This window comes from Microchirus variegatus, assembly GCF_963457635.1.
Source record: "Microchirus variegatus genome assembly, chromosome: 1".
NCBI classification, from domain to species: domain Eukaryota; kingdom Metazoa; phylum Chordata; class Actinopteri; order Pleuronectiformes; family Soleidae; genus Microchirus; species Microchirus variegatus.
In genome coordinates this window covers 45,532,946-45,555,673 of record NC_139802.1, presented here as the reverse complement: position 1 = coordinate 45,555,673, position 22,728 = coordinate 45,532,946, and the positions used below count along the sequence as shown (strand labels likewise).

General features: G+C 39.5%; 1 protein-coding gene across 1 annotated transcript in view; it reads right to left on the bottom strand.

The window, feature by feature from the left end:
* The window catches only part of dcc (DCC netrin 1 receptor), a gene marked incomplete at both ends in the record, with an annotated part of 166,399 nt that overhangs the window by 87,909 nt on the left and 55,762 nt on the right, over positions 1-22,728 (bottom strand). Inside the window, 5 exons of the mRNA XM_083910173.1 lie at positions 4,321-4,370; positions 12,379-12,517; positions 12,608-12,756; positions 13,906-14,060; positions 18,852-19,107. Coding sequence (XP_083766299.1) covers positions 4,321-4,370; positions 12,379-12,517; positions 12,608-12,756; positions 13,906-14,060; positions 18,852-19,107 — 749 coding nt within the window. The remainder of the gene's footprint in view (positions 1-4,320; positions 4,371-12,378; positions 12,518-12,607; positions 12,757-13,905; positions 14,061-18,851; positions 19,108-22,728) is intronic.

Below are 22,728 nucleotides of genomic sequence, written 5' to 3'. Positions count from 1 at the left end.
CGTATTTGCCTGTATGTTGTTAGCTTGTGTGTTTTCGCTTCTTTGTTGGTAGTAAGTTTGTGTGTTAGCTAGTTTGTGGTCAGCTTGTGTGTTGTTAGCTTGTGTGTGCTAGCTTATTTGTTGGTAGTATATTTATGTGCTAGCTTATTTGTCTGTTACCTAGTCTGTTGTTAGCTTGTGTTAGTCTGTTAGTTGTTTGTTTTTGTTAGTAGTATACAGCACTTGTTTACTCTAATTTACCGTTTTCCATTATCATTTTGTCTGTGGTTAGCTTGTGTGTGTTTGCTTCTTTGCTGGTAGTATATTTATGTGTTAGCATATTTGCCTGTCTGTTGTTAGCTTGTGTGCGTTCGCTTCTTTGTTGGTAGTATATTTATGTGTTAGCATATTTGCCTGTCTGTTGTTAGCTTGTGTGTGTTCGCTTCTTTGTTGGTAGTATATGTATGTGTTAGCATATTTGCCTGTCTGTTGTTAGCTTGTGTGTGTTCGCTTCTTTGTTGGTAGTATATGTATGTGTTAGCATATTTGCCTGTCTGTTGTTAGCTTGTGTGTGTTCGCTTCTTTGTTGGTAGTATATGTATGTGTTAGCATATTTGCCTGTCTGTTGTTAGCTTGTGTGTGTTCGCTTCTTTGTTGGTAGTATATTTATGTGTTAGCATATTTGCCAGTCTGTTGTTAGCTTGTGTGTGTTCGCTTCTTTGCTGGTAGTATATGTATGTGTTAGCTTTGCCTGTCTGTTGTTAGCTTGTGTGTGTTCGCTTCTTTGTTGGTAGTATATGTATGTGTTAGCTTTGCCTGTCTGTTGTTAGCTTGTGTGTGTTCGCTTCTTTGCTGGAAGTACATGTGTGTTAGCATATTTGCCTGTCTGTTGTTAGCTCGTGTGTGTTCGCTTCTTTGCTGGTAGTATATGTATGTGTTAGCTTTGCCTGTCTGTTGTTAGCTTGTGTGTGTTCGCTTCTTTGTTGGTAGTATATGTATGTGTTAGCTTTGCCTGTCTGTTGTTAGCTTGTGTGTGTTCGCTTCTTTGCTGGTAGTATATGTATGTGTTAGCATATTTGCCTGTCTGTTGTTAGCTCGTGTGTGTTCGCTTCTTTGCTGGTAGTATATGTATGTGTTAGCATATTTGCCTGTCTGTTGTTAGCTCGTGTGTGTTCGCTTCTTTGCTGGTTGTATATTTATGTGTTAGCATATTCACCTGTCTGTTGTTAGCTTGTGTGTGTTCGCTTCTTTGTTGGTAGTATATTTATGTGTTAGCATATTTGCCTGTCTGTTGTTAGCTTGTGTGTTAGCCTGTTAGCTAGTTTAACTGTTGCATTATGTTCTCCTATTTTTAATGAGTTAATTAGTCCGGTTGAGGCTAAATGTGTTAAAACGGCATCTTTTCAAAGACTTTAATGAAAAAATAATGCAAATTATTAACTGTGTTTATATTCTATCGTGAATCGTTGTCGTAAACGTGGACATAAATCGTCCGATTGAGGTTGAAAAACTGATTGAACAGGAAGTTATTTATCGACAGAATCAAAACAGAAAATAAAAACCATTCGTCTCGTTGAACATTTGAGGCGGTGATTCATGAAACCTGCTCTCTGTGACATCGTCGTCCACAAATCCGCGTTTTTACTGAAGAAAATTAAAAACTCCTCCCGTTTGAGAGAAACTGGTTCCTGGAGGATTCAGACGTGACGATCCATCAGCCCCGACCTCAGGAGTCCATCGGTGGACAAACATCAATCACCGTCGTCGAGGGGGAAACGAGCAGACGGAAACAGAACGAGGTCAGTTCTCCTCAGACGAGATGACCCTCGTTTATGTGTGGACGTAAATTATGAGGCGAAAACATTTCATCAGTCATTTAACATCTGATCTGAGTCAGTTCACTCATTCACAAAGTTCACAAAGATATGAACGGAGGCAGAATTTGTCTTTTTAAACTTTAAAATGAAGTGAACGAGAACGAGAGGAGCCGATTGGTCCGTCCTCGACCAATCACGCCGCCACGCTACACTCTTAGATATAAGGGTTCCAAAAGGGTTCTTCTACGAGGGCTGAGGTTCCACCTGGAACCATTTGCTTCTGTAAAAAAACGTTTCCGGAAGAAAGGGTTTTTCAAGGGTTCTTAGTGGAACCCTCCAAAAGCTTTCCAGGTGGAACCTTTATAAAAAGGTTCTACCTGGAACCATTTGCTTCTGAAAAACCTTTTCCAGAAGAAAGGGTTTTTCAAGGGTTCTTGGTAACACTAATGGTTCCAGTAAGAACCATTTTGATCCAGAGAACCCTTTAAAAACCCTTTCCTGAAAAAATGATTTTAAAAGGGTTCTTGGTGGAAACTTTATTAAAAAAAAGGTTCTACCTGGAGCCAAAAAGGGTTCTCCTATGAGGACAAGCGGAAGAACCTTATATGGTTCTACTTAGCACTTTTATTTCTAAGAGTGAACAACTGAACATCCAGACTTACATCAGATGTTTAGAAATAAGGGTTCCAAAAGGGTTCTTCTGCAAGGGCTGAGGTTCTACCTGGAACCATTTGCTTCTGAAAAACCTTTTCCAGAAGACAGGGTTTTTCAATGGTTCTTGGTCACACTTATGGTTCCAGTAAGAACCATTTCGATCCAGAGAACCCTTTAAAAAACCCTTTCCTGAATAAAGGTTTTTAAAAGGGTTCTTGGTGGAACCCTCCAAAAGGGTTCCAGGTGGAAACTTTATAAAAAAAAAAAAGTTCTACCTGGAGCCAATAAGGGTTCTCCTATGAGGACAAGCCGAAAAACCTTATAAGGTTCTACTTAGCACTTTTATTTCTTTATTCTTTTTGTTTATTTGCATTTATTCATGAGAATGTTGTGGTCAAATGTGACTCACAAACATTTTTCTCTGTAGTAAATATGAACCATTTTCTTGAGATGGTCTGTAAAGAACCCTTCCAAATTTGGCTCTACACTCTTAGAAATAAGGGTTCCAAAAGGGTTCTACAAGGGCTGAGGCTCTACCAGGAACCATTTTCCTGTTTTTCAAGGGTTCTTGGTAGCACTAATGGTTCCAGTAAGAACCATTTTGATCCAGAGAACCCTTTAAAACCCCTTTCCTGAATGAAGATTTTTAAAAGGGTTCTTGTTCCTCTGATGGACAGACACACAAAAACCAGAAAACTCAAAACGTTGAAACGCAGCGCGGAGTTTAAGCAAAGCTACCGGAGGACAGACACACACACACACACACACACACACACACACACACACACACACACACACACATTCTTGTACTTGCTGCATACTGAGGACCGGGTTGCTGACAAAGTGAGGACCAGCATTTTCCACTTCATAAATCAACACAATTACAAATATTTACTTCATGAATGACAAAGAACTACTGGTTGCAGTACCATAAAATGTCTGTAGGTAGCGCCCCAGAGCAAGAAGGGCTGGAAAACTTTTTTCTTTTGGTCCAAAATTTGACATAAACGTCATACTGTACCATAAAATAATAATAATGCATTATGTCGTCCAAAATTTGAAAAAAAAAGGCATACTAAACTATGTCATCCAAAATTTTTTGTACAAAATTTGACCCAAAATTTTTTGTACAAAATTTTACCCAATTTTTTTGGTCAAAAATGTGAAAAAATATTTTAAAAATTTTTATTAACATTTTTTAGAAAATCTTTTTTGACAAAAGATTTTGAAAAAAAATGTGACCAAAAATTTTTGAAAAAAAAATGTGACTCATTTTTTGAAAAAAAATGTGACTAATTTTTTGAAAAAAAATGTGATTTTTTTTTTTAAAGAAATGTGAAAAACTTTATTGAAAAAAAAATTTTGGTCGAAAATTTTAGAAAGAGTCATACTATACTATGTCATCCAAAATTTATTTTTTTCTTTTTGACAAATTGAGTATAGCATGTTATAGCAACCTAAGGAAGTGATTTCAATGAAAACAAAGTGAGGACCGGCCAAAATGTCCTCACTCCGTAAAAATGGCCTCATTTTGTTGGTTAAAAACCCTCACTGGTCCTCAGTATGCCGCAAGTACAAGAACACACACACACACACACACACACACACACACACACACACACACACAGACTGATGACAGTGTCACAGCTGAAATGAGGCTCATGTGTCACTGTTGGGGACAGAGCTGAGAAAAAATCAGCCGTGAATATTTGAAATGGTTTCCCGACATCAGCGTGAATAAAAAATAAAGCTCACGAAAAATATGTTCAAGTCTGACTCTGAACTCTGAATATGATGGAAAGAAAACCCCACAATAACATTTTGATTAACATTTTGACTTTTTCCCCCAAAACAGAGACAGAAAACTCACCCTGGACAGGACGACCTCTAAGGTGATGTTCTGAGGCGCTGCACTGGGAACTGTGGAGACAAACATGAGACAAACAAAGACTTTAATTCAACGTCATGAATAATAATAACTATATGTTAAGGGGTTTTTTCTATGAGGAACTGTTGTGACTGACTATGTAAACCACTCACTCTCCCACACCAAACCCCACAGAGAAAATCAGTGATTTTAACATCACAACCTCTACGTTCCTCTACGCCTGCGTTCTGCTCATACACCACAACAGCCTTTGTGCTAAGCTAAGCTAAGCTAAGCTAAAAGGCAGCCTCTCGCGTCAGCTGATTCCGCTAAGTGCCGCGTCGCTGCTGTCAATCAATTACCGCGGGCGATAGCATCAGACAGGAAGCTGCTGACGCTCAGAGCCGTCTGTGTCCGTGCAGCAGAAACAAGATTACTGCTGCAGACACGACAGGCCTCATAACACACACACACACACACACACACACACACACACACACACACACACACACACACACACACATTCTTGTACTTGCTGCATACTGAGGACTGGGTTGCTGACAAAGTGAGGACCAGCATTTCCACTTTATAAATCAACACAATTACAAATATCAACTTCATGAACGACGTCTTCAAAGAACTACTGGTTGCAGCCCCAGAGCAAAAGGGGCTGGAAAAACCTTTATTTATTGATTTATTTTTATTAAAATTATTATTTTTTTAAATGTGACCAAACATTTTTGGTCCAAAATTTGACCCAAAATTTGACGCAAAATTTTTGGTCCAAAATTCGACCCAAAATATTTGGTCCAAAATTTGACCCAAAATTTTTGGTCCAAAATTTGACCCAAAATATTTGGTCCAAAATTTGACCCAACATTTTTGGTCCAAAATTTGACCCAAAATTGTTGGTCCAATATGTGAAAAAAAAAAAATGACCCAAGATTGTTGAGCCAAAATTTGACAAACACGTCATACTATAATATGTCGTCCAAAATTTGAAAAAAAAATTATACCCAAAATGTTTGTCCAAAATTTTTACCCAAATTTTTTGGTCCAAAATGTTTGGTCCAAAATTTGACAAAACTCGACTATACTGTCGTCCAAAATTTGACAAAAAAAAAGGACACAAAATGTTTGGTCCAAAATTTTACAAAAACATCACATCGTACTATGTCGTCCAAAAGTTGAAAAAAATGTGACCAAAAATTTTTGGTCCAAAATTTGACAAAAAAGTCATACTATACTATGTCGTCCAAAGAGTGAGTTTTTTTTTTTGACAAATTCATTATAGCATGTTGTAGCAACCTAAGGAAGTGATTTCAATGAAAACAAAGTGAGGACTGGCCAAAATGTCCTCAATCCGTAAAAATGACCTCACTTTGTTGGTTAAAAACCCTCACTGGTCCTCAGTATGCTGCAAGTACAAGAACACACACACACACACTGCACTGTCGCTGTGATGAAGCAGAAAACAGATGAGAGAAGACAAAGAGCTGAAATAGACTCAGATACAAAGAAAAGATGAGGCAGTAGAGCAGGAAAAACTCTTTAAGATTTACTTTTTTACATCATCAAATATCACAAATCTATATTTCTGTTCGTCTGGACGACGTCTCATCAGTCATGAGGTGTGTGTGTTTGAGTCTGTGACCTGATACAGTCGTTCATAAATAGGTTTTCTTTCCTTGTTTTCCCTTAATTTTCATGTTTTCCCTTAATTTTCATGTTTTCCTTTAATATCTGTTTTTCCCTTAACATCCACATTTTCCCTTAACTTCTGTGTTTTTCCCTTTACCGCCTTGTTTTTCTCTTATCATCTGTTTTCCTTTAACATCCACATTTTCCCTTAATGTCCATATTTTTCCCTTAACTTTAATCGTTTTTTTGGTTACTGTCCATGTTTTCCCTAAATGTTCATGTTTTACTCTGAATGTATGTTTTCCATTAACATTCATATTAACACCCATGTTTTTCCACTTAACTTCCATGTTTATCTCTTAGTGTCCATTTTTTTCTTTAATGTTCATTTTCCCGTAAATGTACATGTTTTTTCCTTAACATTGTTAGCATTCATGTTTTCCCATAATTTTCATGTTTTCCCTTAATTTTCATGTTTTCCCTTAACATCCACATTTTTCCCTTAACTTCTGCGTTTTTTACCTTTAGCACCTTGTTTTTTCTCATCATCTGTTTTCCTTTACCATCCACATTTTCCCTTAATGTCCATGTTTTTCCTTTAACCTCCATGTTTTCCCCTTAATTTTCATGTTTTCCCTTAATTTTCATGTTTTCCCTTAATGTCCAGATATAGGAACTACAGTATATATGAACATAAAGCTGCACACAGGTTGTTTCTCTGGACAATACACTGTAAATACACTGTAAATACACTGTAAATATACTGTAAAATATAATATAATCTACTCTTAATGATCTGTGTTCCATGTTCTTAAAATATAAACTTATTATTCCAGTTCATTTCAGATAACAGCTGCTTCATTTCTTTAAATGAAGGATATTTACGTGTCTAAATACGTAAATATATGTATCAAATTCAGCTATAACACAAATAATTAGGCTTAAAATAAAATAAGTGTTATTTTGTGATATTATTAAGTGTAATTTTGTCGATTCCAGTATTTATATAACATACAGTGTATTTCACAAATGTATTCAATATTATAAATATGATGATAATCAACCCAACGGCAAATTCACAACACAAATCTAAGACTTTATCATCTACATGATGAGGAATTAAAGAGAAAATGAATAAAAGATGACATTTGACAGTAAAGTTGAAGTCGTTGCAGGTTTGGAGACGTGAAAATTACACTGATATAAAACAGCAGGAGGATGATTACGTCGAATAAATTAAACGAGTGGAGAAAATAAATGAGAAAAATCAAAACAAGAGCAGAGCGGACGGTAACGCAGGAAATGAAAGAACATGAAAACAAATACAGAGGAAAAGATAAACAATGTGGTTAAAAATGTAAACACGCAATTATAATGTAATATCGAATGAATTATAAGATAATGAAATGTCATTTTGTCTGAATGAATGTATTTTAAAACACAGAAAACATTGAGTATTAAAGCTCAGCGCTTTAAACTCAAAGAGATGATAATTCGTTAAATCTGCAGGCAGCATTGAGCAGGCCCGACCAACAGGTGGCGCTTTGCCCGTGTGTCAGTTTTAACGTTGGGTCTCACATCGGTAAATGTACGGGCACTTCCTGTTTCGTGGCCAACAGTCAACCAGAATTCCGATGGTTGCCTCAGACGATCATTTACGCGGTGCGCAAATCGCTAGAGATGGACAAAAACAATTCAAAATGGCCGACTTCCTGTTGAGTTTACGCCGCGGTCCCCGGAGACTTTTTTGTTCGTCTTGGGTCGTTTCGTGTTTCCAGCAAGTTTCAGGAATTTTGGTGTGACTCAGGAGTTTTTGGGCTTGCTGATATCGAGGGGGGGGGGGGGGGGTGTTTCCAATTAGGGGGCGCCACTGAGCCGTTGCGCGCCACTTCTGTTTACGCGTTTCGGTTATTTTATGAAAACGTTCGCCGGTTCTGATTTGCGCAACCAATTCTCGTCCATTTTCACCAAAGTTAAGCAGCTCAAAAACACGTAATAATTGTATATTTTCATAACCGGTCGTCGCACAACAGCAATGATTGTGATAATATCTGATATGTACGGTGATGAGGAAGATGACGATGATGATGATGATGATGATGATGAGGCAGTTGACATATTGTTGTTGTCGTTGTGTGACGTCCAAAATTGAGAATCAAAGTGTTTTGGTTTGAATGTCGGGCTGCAGCAGACGCCTGATTAACTGTTCCAGGCTTATCTATTGATTCAGCTGCTCAATCAGTCTGAGAGTGTGTGTGCGTGTGTGTGCGTGTGTGTGTGTGTGTGTGTGTGTGTGTGTGTGTGTGTGTGTGTGTGGTGGGGTGTGGACTCAATTAGCCCACAAGTCATTGTTATCATGGAGACACAGCCAGAAGATTCACAATACATCATCATCATCAGTGTGTGTGTGTTGTGTGTGTGTGTGTGTGTGTGTGTGTGTGTGTGTGTGTGTGTGTGTGCATCTGGACTCTATTCTCGCTCTATTCTCTCTCTCTCTCTCTCTCTCTGCTGATGTATGTGACTCCATTAACATTCCATTCAGAGGAGGCGTTAAAGGAGCACTGCGCTCAAAAAAAACATGTCGAACTAATCATAGAAACCCAAACAACTCACTCACATCCAGGCGTCGGTGAATTGGTTTGTTGTCATAACAGGAACGATAATATAATAACAACAATATATCAATTTAAAACAGTTATATATATATATATATATATATATGTATCTATAAATATATGTACATATGTGTGTGTATATATATATACTGTATATAGCTGGCTGTACTCATCCACCATTCACCACAAAAGTGTGGATAGAAACATGTGCATATGTTTATGTATATACTGTATGTACATGTGTGTATATATATACACTCTTAGAAATAAGGGTTCCAAAGGGGTTCTTCTACAAGGTCTGAAGTTCTACCTGGAACCATTTGGGTTCTTGGTAACACTAATCGTTCCAGTAAGAACTATTTAGATCCAGAGAACCCTTAAAAAAAAAACCTTTCCTGAATTAAGGTTTTTAAAAGGGTTCTTGGTGGAACCCTCCAAAAGGGTTCCAGGTGGAAACTTTATAAAAAAAAAGGTTCTACCTGGAGCCAAAAAGGGTTCTCCTATGAGGACAAGCTGAAGAACCTTATATGGTTCTACTACATCCAGACTTACATCAGATGGTTAGAAATAAGGGTTCCAAAAGGGTCCTTCTGCAAGGGCTGAGGTTCTACCTGGAACCATTTGCTTCTGAAAAACCTTTTCCAGAAGAAAGGGTTTTTCAAGGGTTCTTGGTAACACTAATGGTTCCAGTAAGAACCATTTTGATCCAGAGAACCCTTTAAAAAACCCTTTCCTGAAAAAATGATTTCAAAAGGGTTCTTGGTGGAAACTTTATAAAAAAAAAGGTTCTACCTGGAGCCAAAAAGGGTTCTCCTATGAGGACAAGCAGAAGAACCTTATATGGTTCTACTTAGCACTTTTATTTCTCAGAGTGTACAACTAAACATCCAGACTTACATCAGATGGTTAGAAATAAGGGTTCCAAAAGGATCCTTCTGCAAGGGCTGAGGTTCTACCTGGAACCATTTGCTTCTGAAAAACCTTTTCCAGAAGAAAGGGTTTTTCAAGGGTTCTTGGTCACTCTAATGGTTCCAGTAAGAACCATTTAGATCCAGAGAACCATTTAAAACCCCTTTCCTGAGTAAAGGGTTTTAAAAGGGTTCTTGGGGGAACCTTTATAAAAAGGTTCTACCTGGAGCCAAAAAGGGTTCTCCTATAAGGACAAGCCGAAGAACCTTATATGGTTCTACTTAGCACTTTTATTTCTAAGAGTGCATATACAAATACAAAACATCTTCTGGTTTGCATGGTGAGGCTAAACAGGAAGTGACAGTTCATTAAATAGCCACCTGGGGGCGATACTGTTAGGTAGTTGCAATAGGCGCCTGGTTGCAGGCTACAGCAAATAAAAAAAAACATATCAAGGCTTCAAAATAAGAGCTCGTTGTGGAACGTCCACTTTTTGCGGAATGTACATAAAGTGTGATGATGGACAGTTGAAAGAGAGACAGTTTCCTCTCGTGTCAATCACTCTGTCATATTCTGCTGAGTCATCATCACAATCTTCAAGAAGACCTTTGACAATGAGGGAAACTTTAAAAAAAAAAGTGTCCAGGGAACTCTGTTTTATGGACATTTACAATATTCACTAATAATGTGTGTATATATATATATGTCCATACTGCTGTGTGAGAACAGATTTTTCTCCTCTCTATGTATATTTTTTTAAATAAAGTCCTAGGACAAGGCTATTCAACATAAGGCCCGGGGGCCAGAACCGGCCCTTCAAGCAATTTGGACCGGCCCGCGTCCCATTAACCCATAAATAATGAATGTGTTATTAAAAAGCCAATAAAACCCGTAGCTTCGCCCATATCTGGCGACACTTTGCGTCCCTTTTTGGCAAATACTAGTACAGTATGTAATTGTACGCAGCCTATGTACCACAATATTTCGCAGTAAGATCCAACTGCAGCAATTGTACCTGAATATTATTGGTACTGTTACTTATATTTCTGCAAAAATAGCCTATTGTGGCCATTGCACGTTAACGTTGTTTATATTGTTAGCTCTAACTTTGTAAGAGCCAGTTGTGACTGTTTTACTGTGGTATTGTTACCTTTTTTAAGCACAAAACTAGCAGCTATTTCAATAAATACTTGCTAATTCATGTATAACATTTTCTATCTACTTATCTAGTATCTGTTTACTGCACATGCAACACAAAATAGTAGTACAGGGGTTGACTGGACAGCATTCCACATTTTAAAAATTTTAGTTGACTAGCCCCTGTGCTAGGATGTAGCATGTAACTAGCGTTAGCCGTCAACACAAATGATCCACTGACCAGAGTCACACAAGTACTGCAACAACATAAAAGTCAATTAGTGTGCGGTGAGAAGAGAAATTTAGTCCGTTAATTAATATATAATCTGCACAATGTTTATTAGTTTTTTATTATTACCTTTACTTCTAATTTTATGACTGTGTTAATGATCTCGTTCTGTTTTTTCCTGTGTGTGTGTGTGTGTGTGTGTGTGTGTGTGTGTGTGTAGATGCTATTACTGTGTTGGGCTAAGTGGTTAAAATGAAGAAGGTCTTTTCATCTCACTACTTAATTAAAGACCCCAGAGTCCCAGAAAGAGAAAGACAGAGAGACACAGAGAGGGAGAGAGAGAGAGAGTTGTTTTTTTTCTGTTTTCTCCCACTCAAACACATAATTAATTCCCGACACACTCACTCTAACCTGAACCATCTCAACTAACTTCCGCCCTCAGGAATAGAAGGGTTGATTCTGGAACTGGTCCACTGAGTTTAGAAGTTAGATTTAGAATGTTTGGAAGTGCACTTTTTAATAAACACACTTTTGCAATTAGGTTAAACTCCTTAAAGTGGCATCATTTTTAATCCAAATCTGAAGAAATAAGTGCTTGTGTCAAATGGCGCTGCAGTACCTGCACTTGGCCACCAGAAAAGGTGGGGGTTGCACCAACAAATTGGAACCTCTTCAAAGTAAAATTTGGAAGTTCATTTTGGAATTACCCTTATCCTTAAACACCAAGTCAACCTCAGATATTCAAGGTTTAAAATGTCCTCAAATCGTCAACATGTCCTCATAATATAGGTTTGAAATCGCATGTCCTTAAATAGTCAACGTGTACTCATAATGAAGGTTTGAAATCACATGTCCTCAAATGTCAACATGTTCTCATAATATAGGTTTGAAATCGCATGTCCTTAAATAGTCAACGTGTCCTCATAATGAAGGTTTGGAATCACATGTCCTCAAATGTCAACATGTTCTCATAATATAGGTTTGAAATCGCATGTCCTCAAATCGTCATCATGTCCTCATAATGAAGGTTTGGAATCACATGTCCTCAAATGTCAACATGTCCTCATAATGAAGGTTTAAAATTACATGTCCTCAAATAATCAACATGTCCTCATAATGAAGGTTTGGGATCACATGTCCTCATAATGAAGGTTTGAAATCACATGTCCTCATATCGTTAACATGTCCTCATAATGAAGGTTTAAAATTACATGTCCTCGAATCATCAACATGTCCTCAAAATGAAGGTTTAAAATCACGTCCTCAAATCGTCAACATGTCCTCATAATGAAGGTCTGAAATCACATGCCCTCAAACCGTTAACATGTCCTCATAATGAAGGTTTAAAATCACGTCCTCAAATTGTCATTATGTCCTCATAATGAAGGTTTGGAATCACATGTCCTCAAGGCGTCAACATGTCCTCGTAATGAAAGTTTAAAATCACATGTCCTCACGGCATCAGCATGTCCTCATAATGCTGGTCTAAAACCACATCACAGCGTGATGAAGACACATTGTGGTACGTACCATCTGATTGTGTGGTGACTGTCGCGCTCTCGGAGGCCGTGCCAGGTCCGTAGCGGTTGACGCCCAGAACCCGAACCGTGTACTCTGTGAACTTATTGAGTCCCTCCATTTTGTAGTTCAGTCCGTTCACTTCCACACTCTGGACGAAGACAAAGGCAGCTTTATTTTGACAGCACGTTTTAAACACAGGGGTCACTCAGTGAGTATCTCTGTCCTGTTCTTTGCTGACCTGTTCTTTGCCGGTCGGGCTCTCGCTCCACAGCAGCCTGTAGCCGAGCACGGGGCCGTTGGGCTGAGAGGGCGGATCCCAGTTCACCTGGACAGAGGTCGGAGACAGAGACTCCGCCCTCACAGACTCCACCCTGCTGGGTACCTGGACTGTAAGAGACGCACAGAGTTATAGTTAACGAAAACTGACAAAATAACGAATTCCTTGAACTGACATAAAAAGATACCTTGGGTATATCCTCTAGGTCAGAGTATACCCTTCCAGGTAAGAGTATACCCTTCTAGGTCAGAGCATACCCTGCATACCCTTCTAGGTTAGAGCATACCCTTCTAGGTCAGAGTATACCCTTCTAGGTCAGAGCATACCCTGCATACCCTTCTAGGTTAGAGCATACCCTTCCAGGTAAGAGTATACCCTTCTAGGTCAGAGCATACCCTTCTAGGTCAGAGTATACCCCTCTAGGTCAGAGCATACCCTGCATACCCTTCTAGGTTAGAGCATACCCTTCTAGGATAGAGCATACCCTTCTAGGTCAGAGTATACCCTTCTAAGTAAAAGTATACCCTTCTAGGTCAGAGCATACCCTTCTAGGTTAGAGCATACCCTTCCAGGTAAGAGTATACCCTTCTAGGTCAGAGCATACCCTGCATACCCTTCTAGGTTAGAGCATACCCTTCTAGGTCAGAGTATACCCCTCTAGGTCAGAGCATACCCTGCATACCCTTCTAGGTTAGAGCATACCCTTCCAGGTAAGAGTATACCCTTCTAGGTCAGAGTATACCCTTCTAGGTCAGAGTATACCCCTCTAGGTCAGAGCATACCCTGCATACCCTTCTAGGTTAGAGCATACCCTTCTAGGATAGAGCATACCCTTCTAGGTCAGAGTATACCCTTCTAAGTAAAAGTATACCCTTCTAGGTTAGAGCATACCCTTCTAGGTCAGAGTATAACCCTCTAGGTAAGAGCATACCCTTCAGAGTATACCCTTCTAGGTCAGAGTATACCCATCAGAGTATACCCTTCTAGGTCAGAGTATACCCGTCAGAGTATACCCTTCTAAGTCAGAGCATACCCTTCTAGGTCAGAGTATACTCGTCAGAGTATACCCGTCAGAGTATACCCTGCTAGGACAGAGCATACCCTTCTAGGTCAGAGTATACCCATCAGAGTATACCCTATAGGTCAGAGCATACCCTTCTAGGTCAGCGTATACCCCGTATTGATATCTGCCCTGAGAAACAATATTGTTCAACCACTCGTGCAAAATGTATTTAGTGTGTGATATTTTTTAATCTCACGGTCAGGTTTGGTGGTGATCCTCAGGGGGGCGGAGCTTCCTCCAGGTCCCACGTCGTTGTAGGCGACGACTCTGAAGCTGTAATTTTCTTCCGGCTTCAGGTTGGAAACAGTTAACTCCAACGACTCCGGCTCCGACACGTTCACTGACCGCTCCCTGACACGGGGAAAAACAACAACTTTACTCAGTATTGTATTTTAAATTAACTTTATGTGAACAACATTATTTTATATATTATATAGAAATGTTTTATTCAAAAGTGCCAATCGTTAGTTTGTGTTGTGTTGTGATATGTTCCACACTGTGGTTTAAAAAAAAAAAAAAAGGAAAACCCGGCCGTATTTTGTGTCGGCGCAGATAAGAGCAGCCGTAATCAGTCGTAATCTGTGTAATCCCTCAGTAACTGTGGCTAATCCTCAGATTACGGCACCTCTGCAAACTCCACAGCTCCTCAAACTAATCACCGCGTGAGTGAAGAGGCAGCTGGAATGATTATGGGATGTTTCCACTGCAGCCGTGGATTCACATCCGGCTCCGTTATTAATTCACGGTCGACAGCTGGAAACATCACCGTTGATCTCAAACCTGTGACAATACTTCTCTTCTGGTTCTATAAAGATGTTTATTATTCACCGTTTGTAAATAAACTAAACCCCAAATTACACCGTCTGTTTTTAGGTATTATGAATACACGTGACAAACCCTTGGAATTCCAATTCCTTGCTTAACCCTCAATCTCAAAAATGCGCACTCTCGCTCACAGGCTAACAGGCTAACGGGCTAACGTATAACCAGATCCCAACAGATCCAGGACGAAGGAAGGAAGACAACGGAGCGACGGGAACAACCACAAGCAACGAATTTCCATAACTCTTGGTAAATCACGGACTCAGACCAGATTTACCAATATCTAGTTTGGATGCAATTCGCCATATTCCAAGCAGAATTAACGCAGCATTTCTTATCACTTATGTATTTTCATTTTTCACACATCTTTGCCTGCCGACATTGCAGGTTCATAGGTTCAAGTTAGTATACGTGCTATAAGATAGTAGCAGGCCATCTCAAAAATGCTCTCCCTCTAGTGCAAGTGCTATCCCGATTCTCAGAAAAATTAAGTTGAGGGGCGAGTTTAAGGGCTGTATCGCCCTCAATATTGAGATTTTCCGAGACCACCCTTGGGAGCAAGGGCTACCCAGAATGCATTACGTGTTTTGACATAAGAAAGATGGCGTCGAAAGCAGCGAAGCGAGTACGCTACAAATGAAGTATTTTCTTTGTTAACAGAGATATAAAAATGATGAAAACCATTGTATTATCTTAGTTCAGGCCCATATTATGGATTACTGACGTCATTGTTGCGTAACGTTTATTTTTATTTTACGATCTTTCTGCCCCCTACAGTCTGAAGACGTATCTGCATTTAAGGGGTGTCCCATTTCTAAGTGACAAAATAACCCTCAACACTTGGTTTTGAGGCCAGTTAAGATTAAGGGTTAAGATAGGAATTGGAATTGGCCCTAAGTGTAAGATATCTTGAAGAAAATGAAGTTTGACGTTTGTAAACCACTCACTCTCCCACACCAAAGCCCATAGAGAAAATTTTAACATCACAGCACACAGGAGTTGGCTTTTCAAATTCTCCGTTCAGATTGACTCAGTGACACAATTTTTTTTGTACGTTTTTGTCAAATTTTGGAAGATGTAGTATAGTATGACGTTTTTGTCAAATTTGGTCAAAGTTTCTGACCAAATTTTCTGTTTCAAAAATATTGTCAAATTTTGGACAACAATATTTCCCCCCCCCAAAAAATGTCACATTTTGGACATCATACAATACTATGACTTTTTTGTCAAATTTTGGACCAAAATTTTGTAAAACTCTTGTAAAATCCTTTGTTCTGGTTGACATCAGTGACACAAAGTGACCACACGAGGCAGCAGTAGACCAGCAGCTCCTGTGTCCCCGCGAGCTAAAATCACTGATTTTCTCTATGGGCTTTGGTGCGGGAGAGTGAGTGGTTTATAAATAGACATAGTATTTGGTTTTATTCTTCAAAGAACTGCAAGTACAAACTGTGCTTTACCAGGATTTAAAAGAAAATTTTTGTACGTCTAATTATCTATTCTTTTTTTTTCCTTTTTTTTTTTTTTACCAGTATTTCATTTCAGTAATTATAGAAAAAAAAAAAAACAAGAGCATTTTTCCATCTCCTCTAATCTGCCACCGTTTTCTCTCTCGCTCTCTTTTTTTCTGCGAGTTATTAAAACCGACACAAAAAGAAAAGAAAAAAACAAAAAGAAATCCAGCCACCGCCGCCGTATTTTTCTCCGAGTCATTAGAAATGACAAAAACCTGGGACCTGGGATTCATGTGCGAGTCATTAGAAGTGACAGAATCCACGGCTCCGTATTGTTTCACGGCGCCGGCCTCTTTTGTCTGAGGCGTTTTCTGAAGCTCCGCAGGGCGACTTCCTCCCCGAGGCAACGGCAGCTTATAAAAGGCTGCATGTGAACGCCTTCAACTGTAGCCCCGCGCTGTCAGACTGTACCATTTAACATCAGCAGGGGAGTCGCCCCGATACGCCACCCCGGACGTTTTCTACTTAACGTTCAGAGCTGCCGTGTGTGCGTGTGTGTGTGTGTGTGTATGTGTGTGTGTAGCAAAGAGTTGTCAGCTTAGCACATAAACTGTTGTCTTTAGCTTTCTGTTACTTAACAACACGTCAGGTATTATCGTTATACCACATTAGCTCAGGCTGGAGAAAGAAAAAACGCCTGTTATACTGAGTTTTTTTATTTTAATTTTGGTTTGATTCCTTTCAGTTATGTCATCGTGTCGCCGTAAGAAAACCTTCAGGGTCTACAGGAATCTACAGGAACGACATGTACAGTAGGTCATTATATTTAACGGAAAAGTGATGAAATAACAAAAACTAAACTCGATAAAGATAACTAACAAAGTGAATTGTATCCTTACAAAACTAAAATTGTAGAGAAAATGTGCTTAGTTTATGTCGTTGTGTCGTTTTAAGAAAACCTTCAGGGTCTACAGGAATCTACAGGAACGACATGTAGGTTATTAAAGTTAACGGAAAGTAATGAAATAACAAAACTACATTTGAAAAAGAATAAATAAAGTGAATTGTGTGTTTATAAAACTAAAATTGTAGAGAAAATGTGGTCACTTTATGTCGTCGTTGCGCCATAAGAAAACTATCATGGTCTACAGGAATCTACAGAAAGGTTATTATAGTTAACGGAAAGTAATGAAATAACGAAAACTACATTTGAAAAAGGAAAACTAACAACGTGAATTGTGTGATTACATGTGCTTGCTTTGTGTCGCCCTAAGAAAACCTTCAGGGTCTACAGGAATCTACAGGAACGTCATGTAGGTTAATATAGTAATGAAAACTAAATTTGGAAAAAAGATAACGAACAACAAGAATTTACAAAACGAACTAAAATTGTACAGAAAATGTGCTTAGTTTATGTTGTGTTGTTTTAAGAAAACCTTCATGGTCTACAGGAATCTACAGGAACGTCATGTAGGGTATTATAGTTAACACGAAAGTAATTAAATAACGAAAACTAAACTTGAAATAGGAAAACTAACAACATGAATTGTGTAATAACAAAACTAAAATTGTAGAGAAAATGTTCTCACTTTATGTCGTTGTGTTGTTTTAAGAAAACCTTCATGGTCTACAGGAATCTACAGGAACGACATGTATGTTATTATATTTAACGGAAAAGTGATGAAATAACAAAAACTAAACTTGAAAAAGATAACTAACAAAGTGAATTGTATCCTTACAAACTAAAATTGTAGAGAAAATGTGCTAGTTTATGTCGTTGTGTCGTTTTAAGAAAACCTTCAGGGTCTACAGGAATCTACAGGAGCGTCATGTAGCTTATTATAGTAATGAAATAATGAAAACTAAACTTCAAAAAAGGATAACTAACAACATGAATTTTCTAAAACAAACCTTAAATTGTAGAGAAAATGTGCTTAGTTTATGTCTTCGTGTCGCTGTAAGAAAACCTTCAGGGTCTACAGGAATCTACAGGAGCGTCATGTAGCTTATTATAGTAATGAAATAATGAAAACTAAACTTCAAAAAAGGATAACTAACAACATGAATTTTCTAAAACAAACCTTAAATTGTAGAGAAAATGTGCTTAGTTTATGTCTTCGTGTCGCTGTAAGAAAACCTTCAGGGTCTACAGGAATCTACAGGAGCGTCATGTAGGTTATTGTTATAGTTAATGGAAAAGTAATGAAATAACGAAAACTAAACTTGGAAAAAGATAACGAACAAAGCGAATTGTGTGATTACAAAACTAAAATTGTAGAGAAAATGCTCTCGCTTTATGTCGTTGTGTCGCTGTAGGAAAACCTTCAGGGTCTACAGGAATCTACAGAAAGGTTATTATAGTTAACGGAAAGTAATGAAATAACGAAAACTACATTTGAAAAAGGCTAACTAACAACGTGAATTGTGTGATTACATGTGCTCACTTTATGTTGTTGTGTCGCCGTAAAAAAAAAAACCTTCAGGGTCTACAGGAATCTACAGGAGCGTCATGTAAGTTATTGTTATAGTAAATGGAAAAGTACTAAAATAACGAAAATTACGTTTGAAAAAGGATAACTAACAACGTGAATTGTGTGTTTACAAAACTAACATTTTAGAGAAAATTTGCTTTTTTTGTATTTCATACATAGTTGGTGCTCGGCTGCAGGATCCAGATCCAGTTTCAAGGCTAATATTATTGCTAAAAGTTGATGCTGCTCATATAAATGACGTCGTAGTTCTATAAACATGTCTCTCTTCTTGTCCCCCATTTTTTCCCTTTCACCACAACCTGTCGTGGCAGATGCTGCAGATCTTTGACCAGAAACCAGAAACAGAGAAGAAGAATTGTAAAGTCCTCTCTTACCGCTCCACGCCGCTCTGAGAGTAGTAGACGCCGTAGGTCTGCACACTTCCTCCAGTCTCCTCCGGGGGGCGCCAGCTGAGGCGCACAAATCGACTGGACACTAGGACAGGGACCAGGTCACGAGGGGCAGAGGGGAGGACAACGCCTGGGCTGGGGGACACTGGTGGGGGATCAGAGGAGGAGGAGTAAGTCAAAGGGGAGCCAGAAGGAGCAGGAGGAGGGCTGTGGGCGGGGCTATGCTGGGTGGGCGTGGCCTCTGTTATCGAGTCATTTAGGGAGTGGGGACGAGCAGGGGAGGAGCAGAGGAGGAGGAGCAGAGAAGGAGGGGAGGAGCAGAGGAGCAGAGGGGGAGGAGAAGGGGAGGAGCAGAGGAGGAGGGGAGGAGCAGAGGAGGAGGAGAGGAGGAGAAGGGGAGGAGCAGAGGAGGAGGAGAGGAGGAGCAGGGGAGGAGAAGGAGGAGCAGGGGAGGCGCAGAGGAGGAGGAGCAGAGAAGGAGGAGCAGAGAAGGAGGAGGGGAGGAGCAGAGGAGGAGGGGAGGAGCAGAGGAGGAGGAGCAGAGGAGGAGAGGAGGAGGAGGAGGGGCAGAGGAGGAGGAGGGGAGGAGCAGAGGAGGAGCAGGGGAGGAGCAGAGGAGGAGGGGAGGAGCAGAGGAGGAGCAGATGAGGAGGGGAGGATGGGAGGAGCAGAGGAGGAGGAGCAGGGGAGGAGAAGGGGAGAACGGGCAGAGGAGGAAGAGAGGAGGGGAGAAGCAGAGGAGGGGAGGAGCAGAGGAGCAGAGGAGGAGGAGAGGAGGAGGAGGAGAAGGGGAGGAGCAGAGGAGGAGGAGAAGGGGAGGGGCAGAGGAGGAGAGGAGGAGGAGGGGAGGAGCAGAGGAGGAGGGGAGGAGCAGAGAAGGAGGAGGGGAGGGGCATAGGAGGAGGAGAGGAGGGGAGGAGAAGGAGAGGAGGCGTGGCAAAGAAAACAAATAAAAACAAACAAACAAAAACAGCAAAAGTAGCAAAATGTCAAATGAGTTGAGCAGAAGAAAAGGAAACGGAAAAGATGTTGAAAAAAGAGAAGAAAGAAGAAGAAGAAGAAAAGATCACAGGCCAGAAGAAAAAGCAGCAGATCATCAAACATCAAACACAGAGAAAACACATGATCAGCTCAGGTTTTCACTCTTTCTCTGAAGGACTGTTTTCATCCTGAAGCAAAAGTCTGTGATTGACTGTAACACAGTGTAAATGTGAGAGTTATCGATTTATGAGAGAGTTTTATAAGAGTTTATCAAAAGACGGCTTTTTTTATTTACATTCACATTTTGCTCTGATATTAATTCACTGTTTCCTGCTCAGAAAACTAAAGCTTTATCTGATGATGATGATGTGATGACATACTTTACTTTCCCAGCAAAAGCTCAACTGTTATACATGTTTTACATTAACATCCATGTTTTTCCCTTAACATCAGTTTTCCTGAACATCCATATCTTCCATAAGGTCCACATTTTTCACTTTACCGCCCCCAATTTCCCTTAACACCTCTATTTTCCTCAACATCCACATTTCACCCTTAGCATCGGTTAACCCTTAACATACCTGTTCTTCCTCTACATCCATGTTTCAACCTTGACATCTGTTTTCCGTCCTGTGCACGTTTTCCCTTAACTTCCATGTTTTCCATGAACATACATGTTTTTCCCTTAACTTCCATGTTTTCCCTTAACATACATGTTTTCCTTTAACATCCATGTTTTCCCTTAACATCCATGTTTTACCTTAACTTCTATGTTTTCCCTTAACATCCATGTTTTACCTTAACTTCTATGTTTTCCCTTAACATCCATGTTTTACCTTAACTTCCATGTGTTTCCTTAACATACATGTTTTTCCCTTAACTTCCATGGTTTCCCTTCTCTTAACATAAATGTTTTTCCCTTAACTTCCATGTTTTCCCTTAACATACATGTTTTCCTTTAACATCCATGTTTTACCTTAACTTCTATGTTTTCCCTTAACATACATGTTTTTCCCTTAACTTTCATGTTTTTCCTTAACATACGTTTTTCCTTTAACATACATGTTTTCCCTTAACTTCTATATGTTCCCTTAACATACATGTTTTCCCTTCTCTTAACATAAATGTTTTTCCCTTAACTTCCATGTTTTCCCTTAACATACATGTTTTCCTTTAACATCCATGTTTTCCCTTAACATCCATGTTTTACCTTAACTTCTATGTTTTCCCTTAACATACATGTTTTTCCCTTAACTTTCATGTTTTTCCTTAACATACGTTTTTCCTTTAACATACATGTTTTCCCTTAACTTCTATATGTTCCCTTAACATACATGTTTTTCCCTAAACGTCCATGTTTTTCCTTAACATACGTGTTTCCTTTAACATACATGTTTTCCCTTAACTTCTATGTGTTCCTTTAATGTACATGTTTTACCTCAACTTCCATGTTTTCCCTTAACACACCTGTTTTTCCCTTAAAGCTAAAATCACTGATTTTCAGTGAGTGGTTTCTAAACTTCTGTTTCCTGTTGGAAAAAAAGTCCGTCTAACAGTGACGATAAAGACACAGACAAAGTTAGCACACAGTGTGTGTGTGTGTGTGTGTGTGTGTGTGTGTGTGTGTGTGTGTGTGTGTGTGTGTGTGTGTGTGTGTGTGTGTGTGTGTGTTACTGTAACCGTTAACTTTATGTTGTCAGTAATTATGCTGATGTAGAGAACAATCCTGTGGGAAGAACACAGCGATAATCAATGTACACACAACACACACACACACACACACACACACACACACACACACACACACACACACACACACACACACACACACACACACACACACACACACACACAGACAAATCTAATTTATCCTCAGAGTCGAATGGTTGTGACCGTCCACAGAGTCTCTAAATGGTTTTGTCTGTCACATCAATAAGGCTTCAGTGAACACACACACACACACACACACACACACACACACACACACACACACACACACACACACACACACACACACACACACACACACACACACACACACGCACACACACACGCACACACACACGCACACACACACACACAGTTGATTACTGGTGAGGAGGAAGGAAAGACAGGTAGGAGGTGAAAAAGAAGACGAGCTAAAGAGGAAGAGGAGGAGGTGATGGAGAAAAGGAGGAGGAGTAAAAGTGAGGAAAGAGGGAGGAGGAAGGTGGAGAGTGGAAAAAGAGGAGAAACCATAAAAGAGGAGGAGAAAAACAAGAGGAAAAGGAAGAAAAAGAAGAAGAAATGAGAGAATGATGATGGAGGTGAGGAAAAAGTAAGGAAAGACAAAGAAAAGAGGAGGATGAGGAAGAGAGAGAGGGAGGGAGGATGGAGAGACGTTAACACACTTCCTCCACTCGTCTCTGTGAGATGAGATTTTAGGGCGTGAAGGGCGAGCGATCGGTGACCCGAGAGAAAGAGAGAGAGAAAAGAATCAAAGAAATAAAGAAATAAAAAACAAGCAGAAAGAGAGAGAGAGAGAGAACAATCTGAGTAAGTGCTGAAAATTACACTGCAGTCTGATACCTGTCACACACACACACACACACACACACACACACACACACACACACACACACACACACACACACACACACACACACACACACACATTCTTGTACTTGCTGCATACTGAGGACTGGGTTGCTGACAACGTGAGGACCAGCATTTCCACTTTATAAATCCACACAATTACAAATATCTACTTCATGATTGACATCTACTATATACATCATACTATACTATGTCGACCAAAATTTGAAAAAAAAAATTGGACCCAAAATGTTTGGTCCAAAATTTGAAAAAAAATTTGACCCATAATGTTTGGTGCAAAATTTGA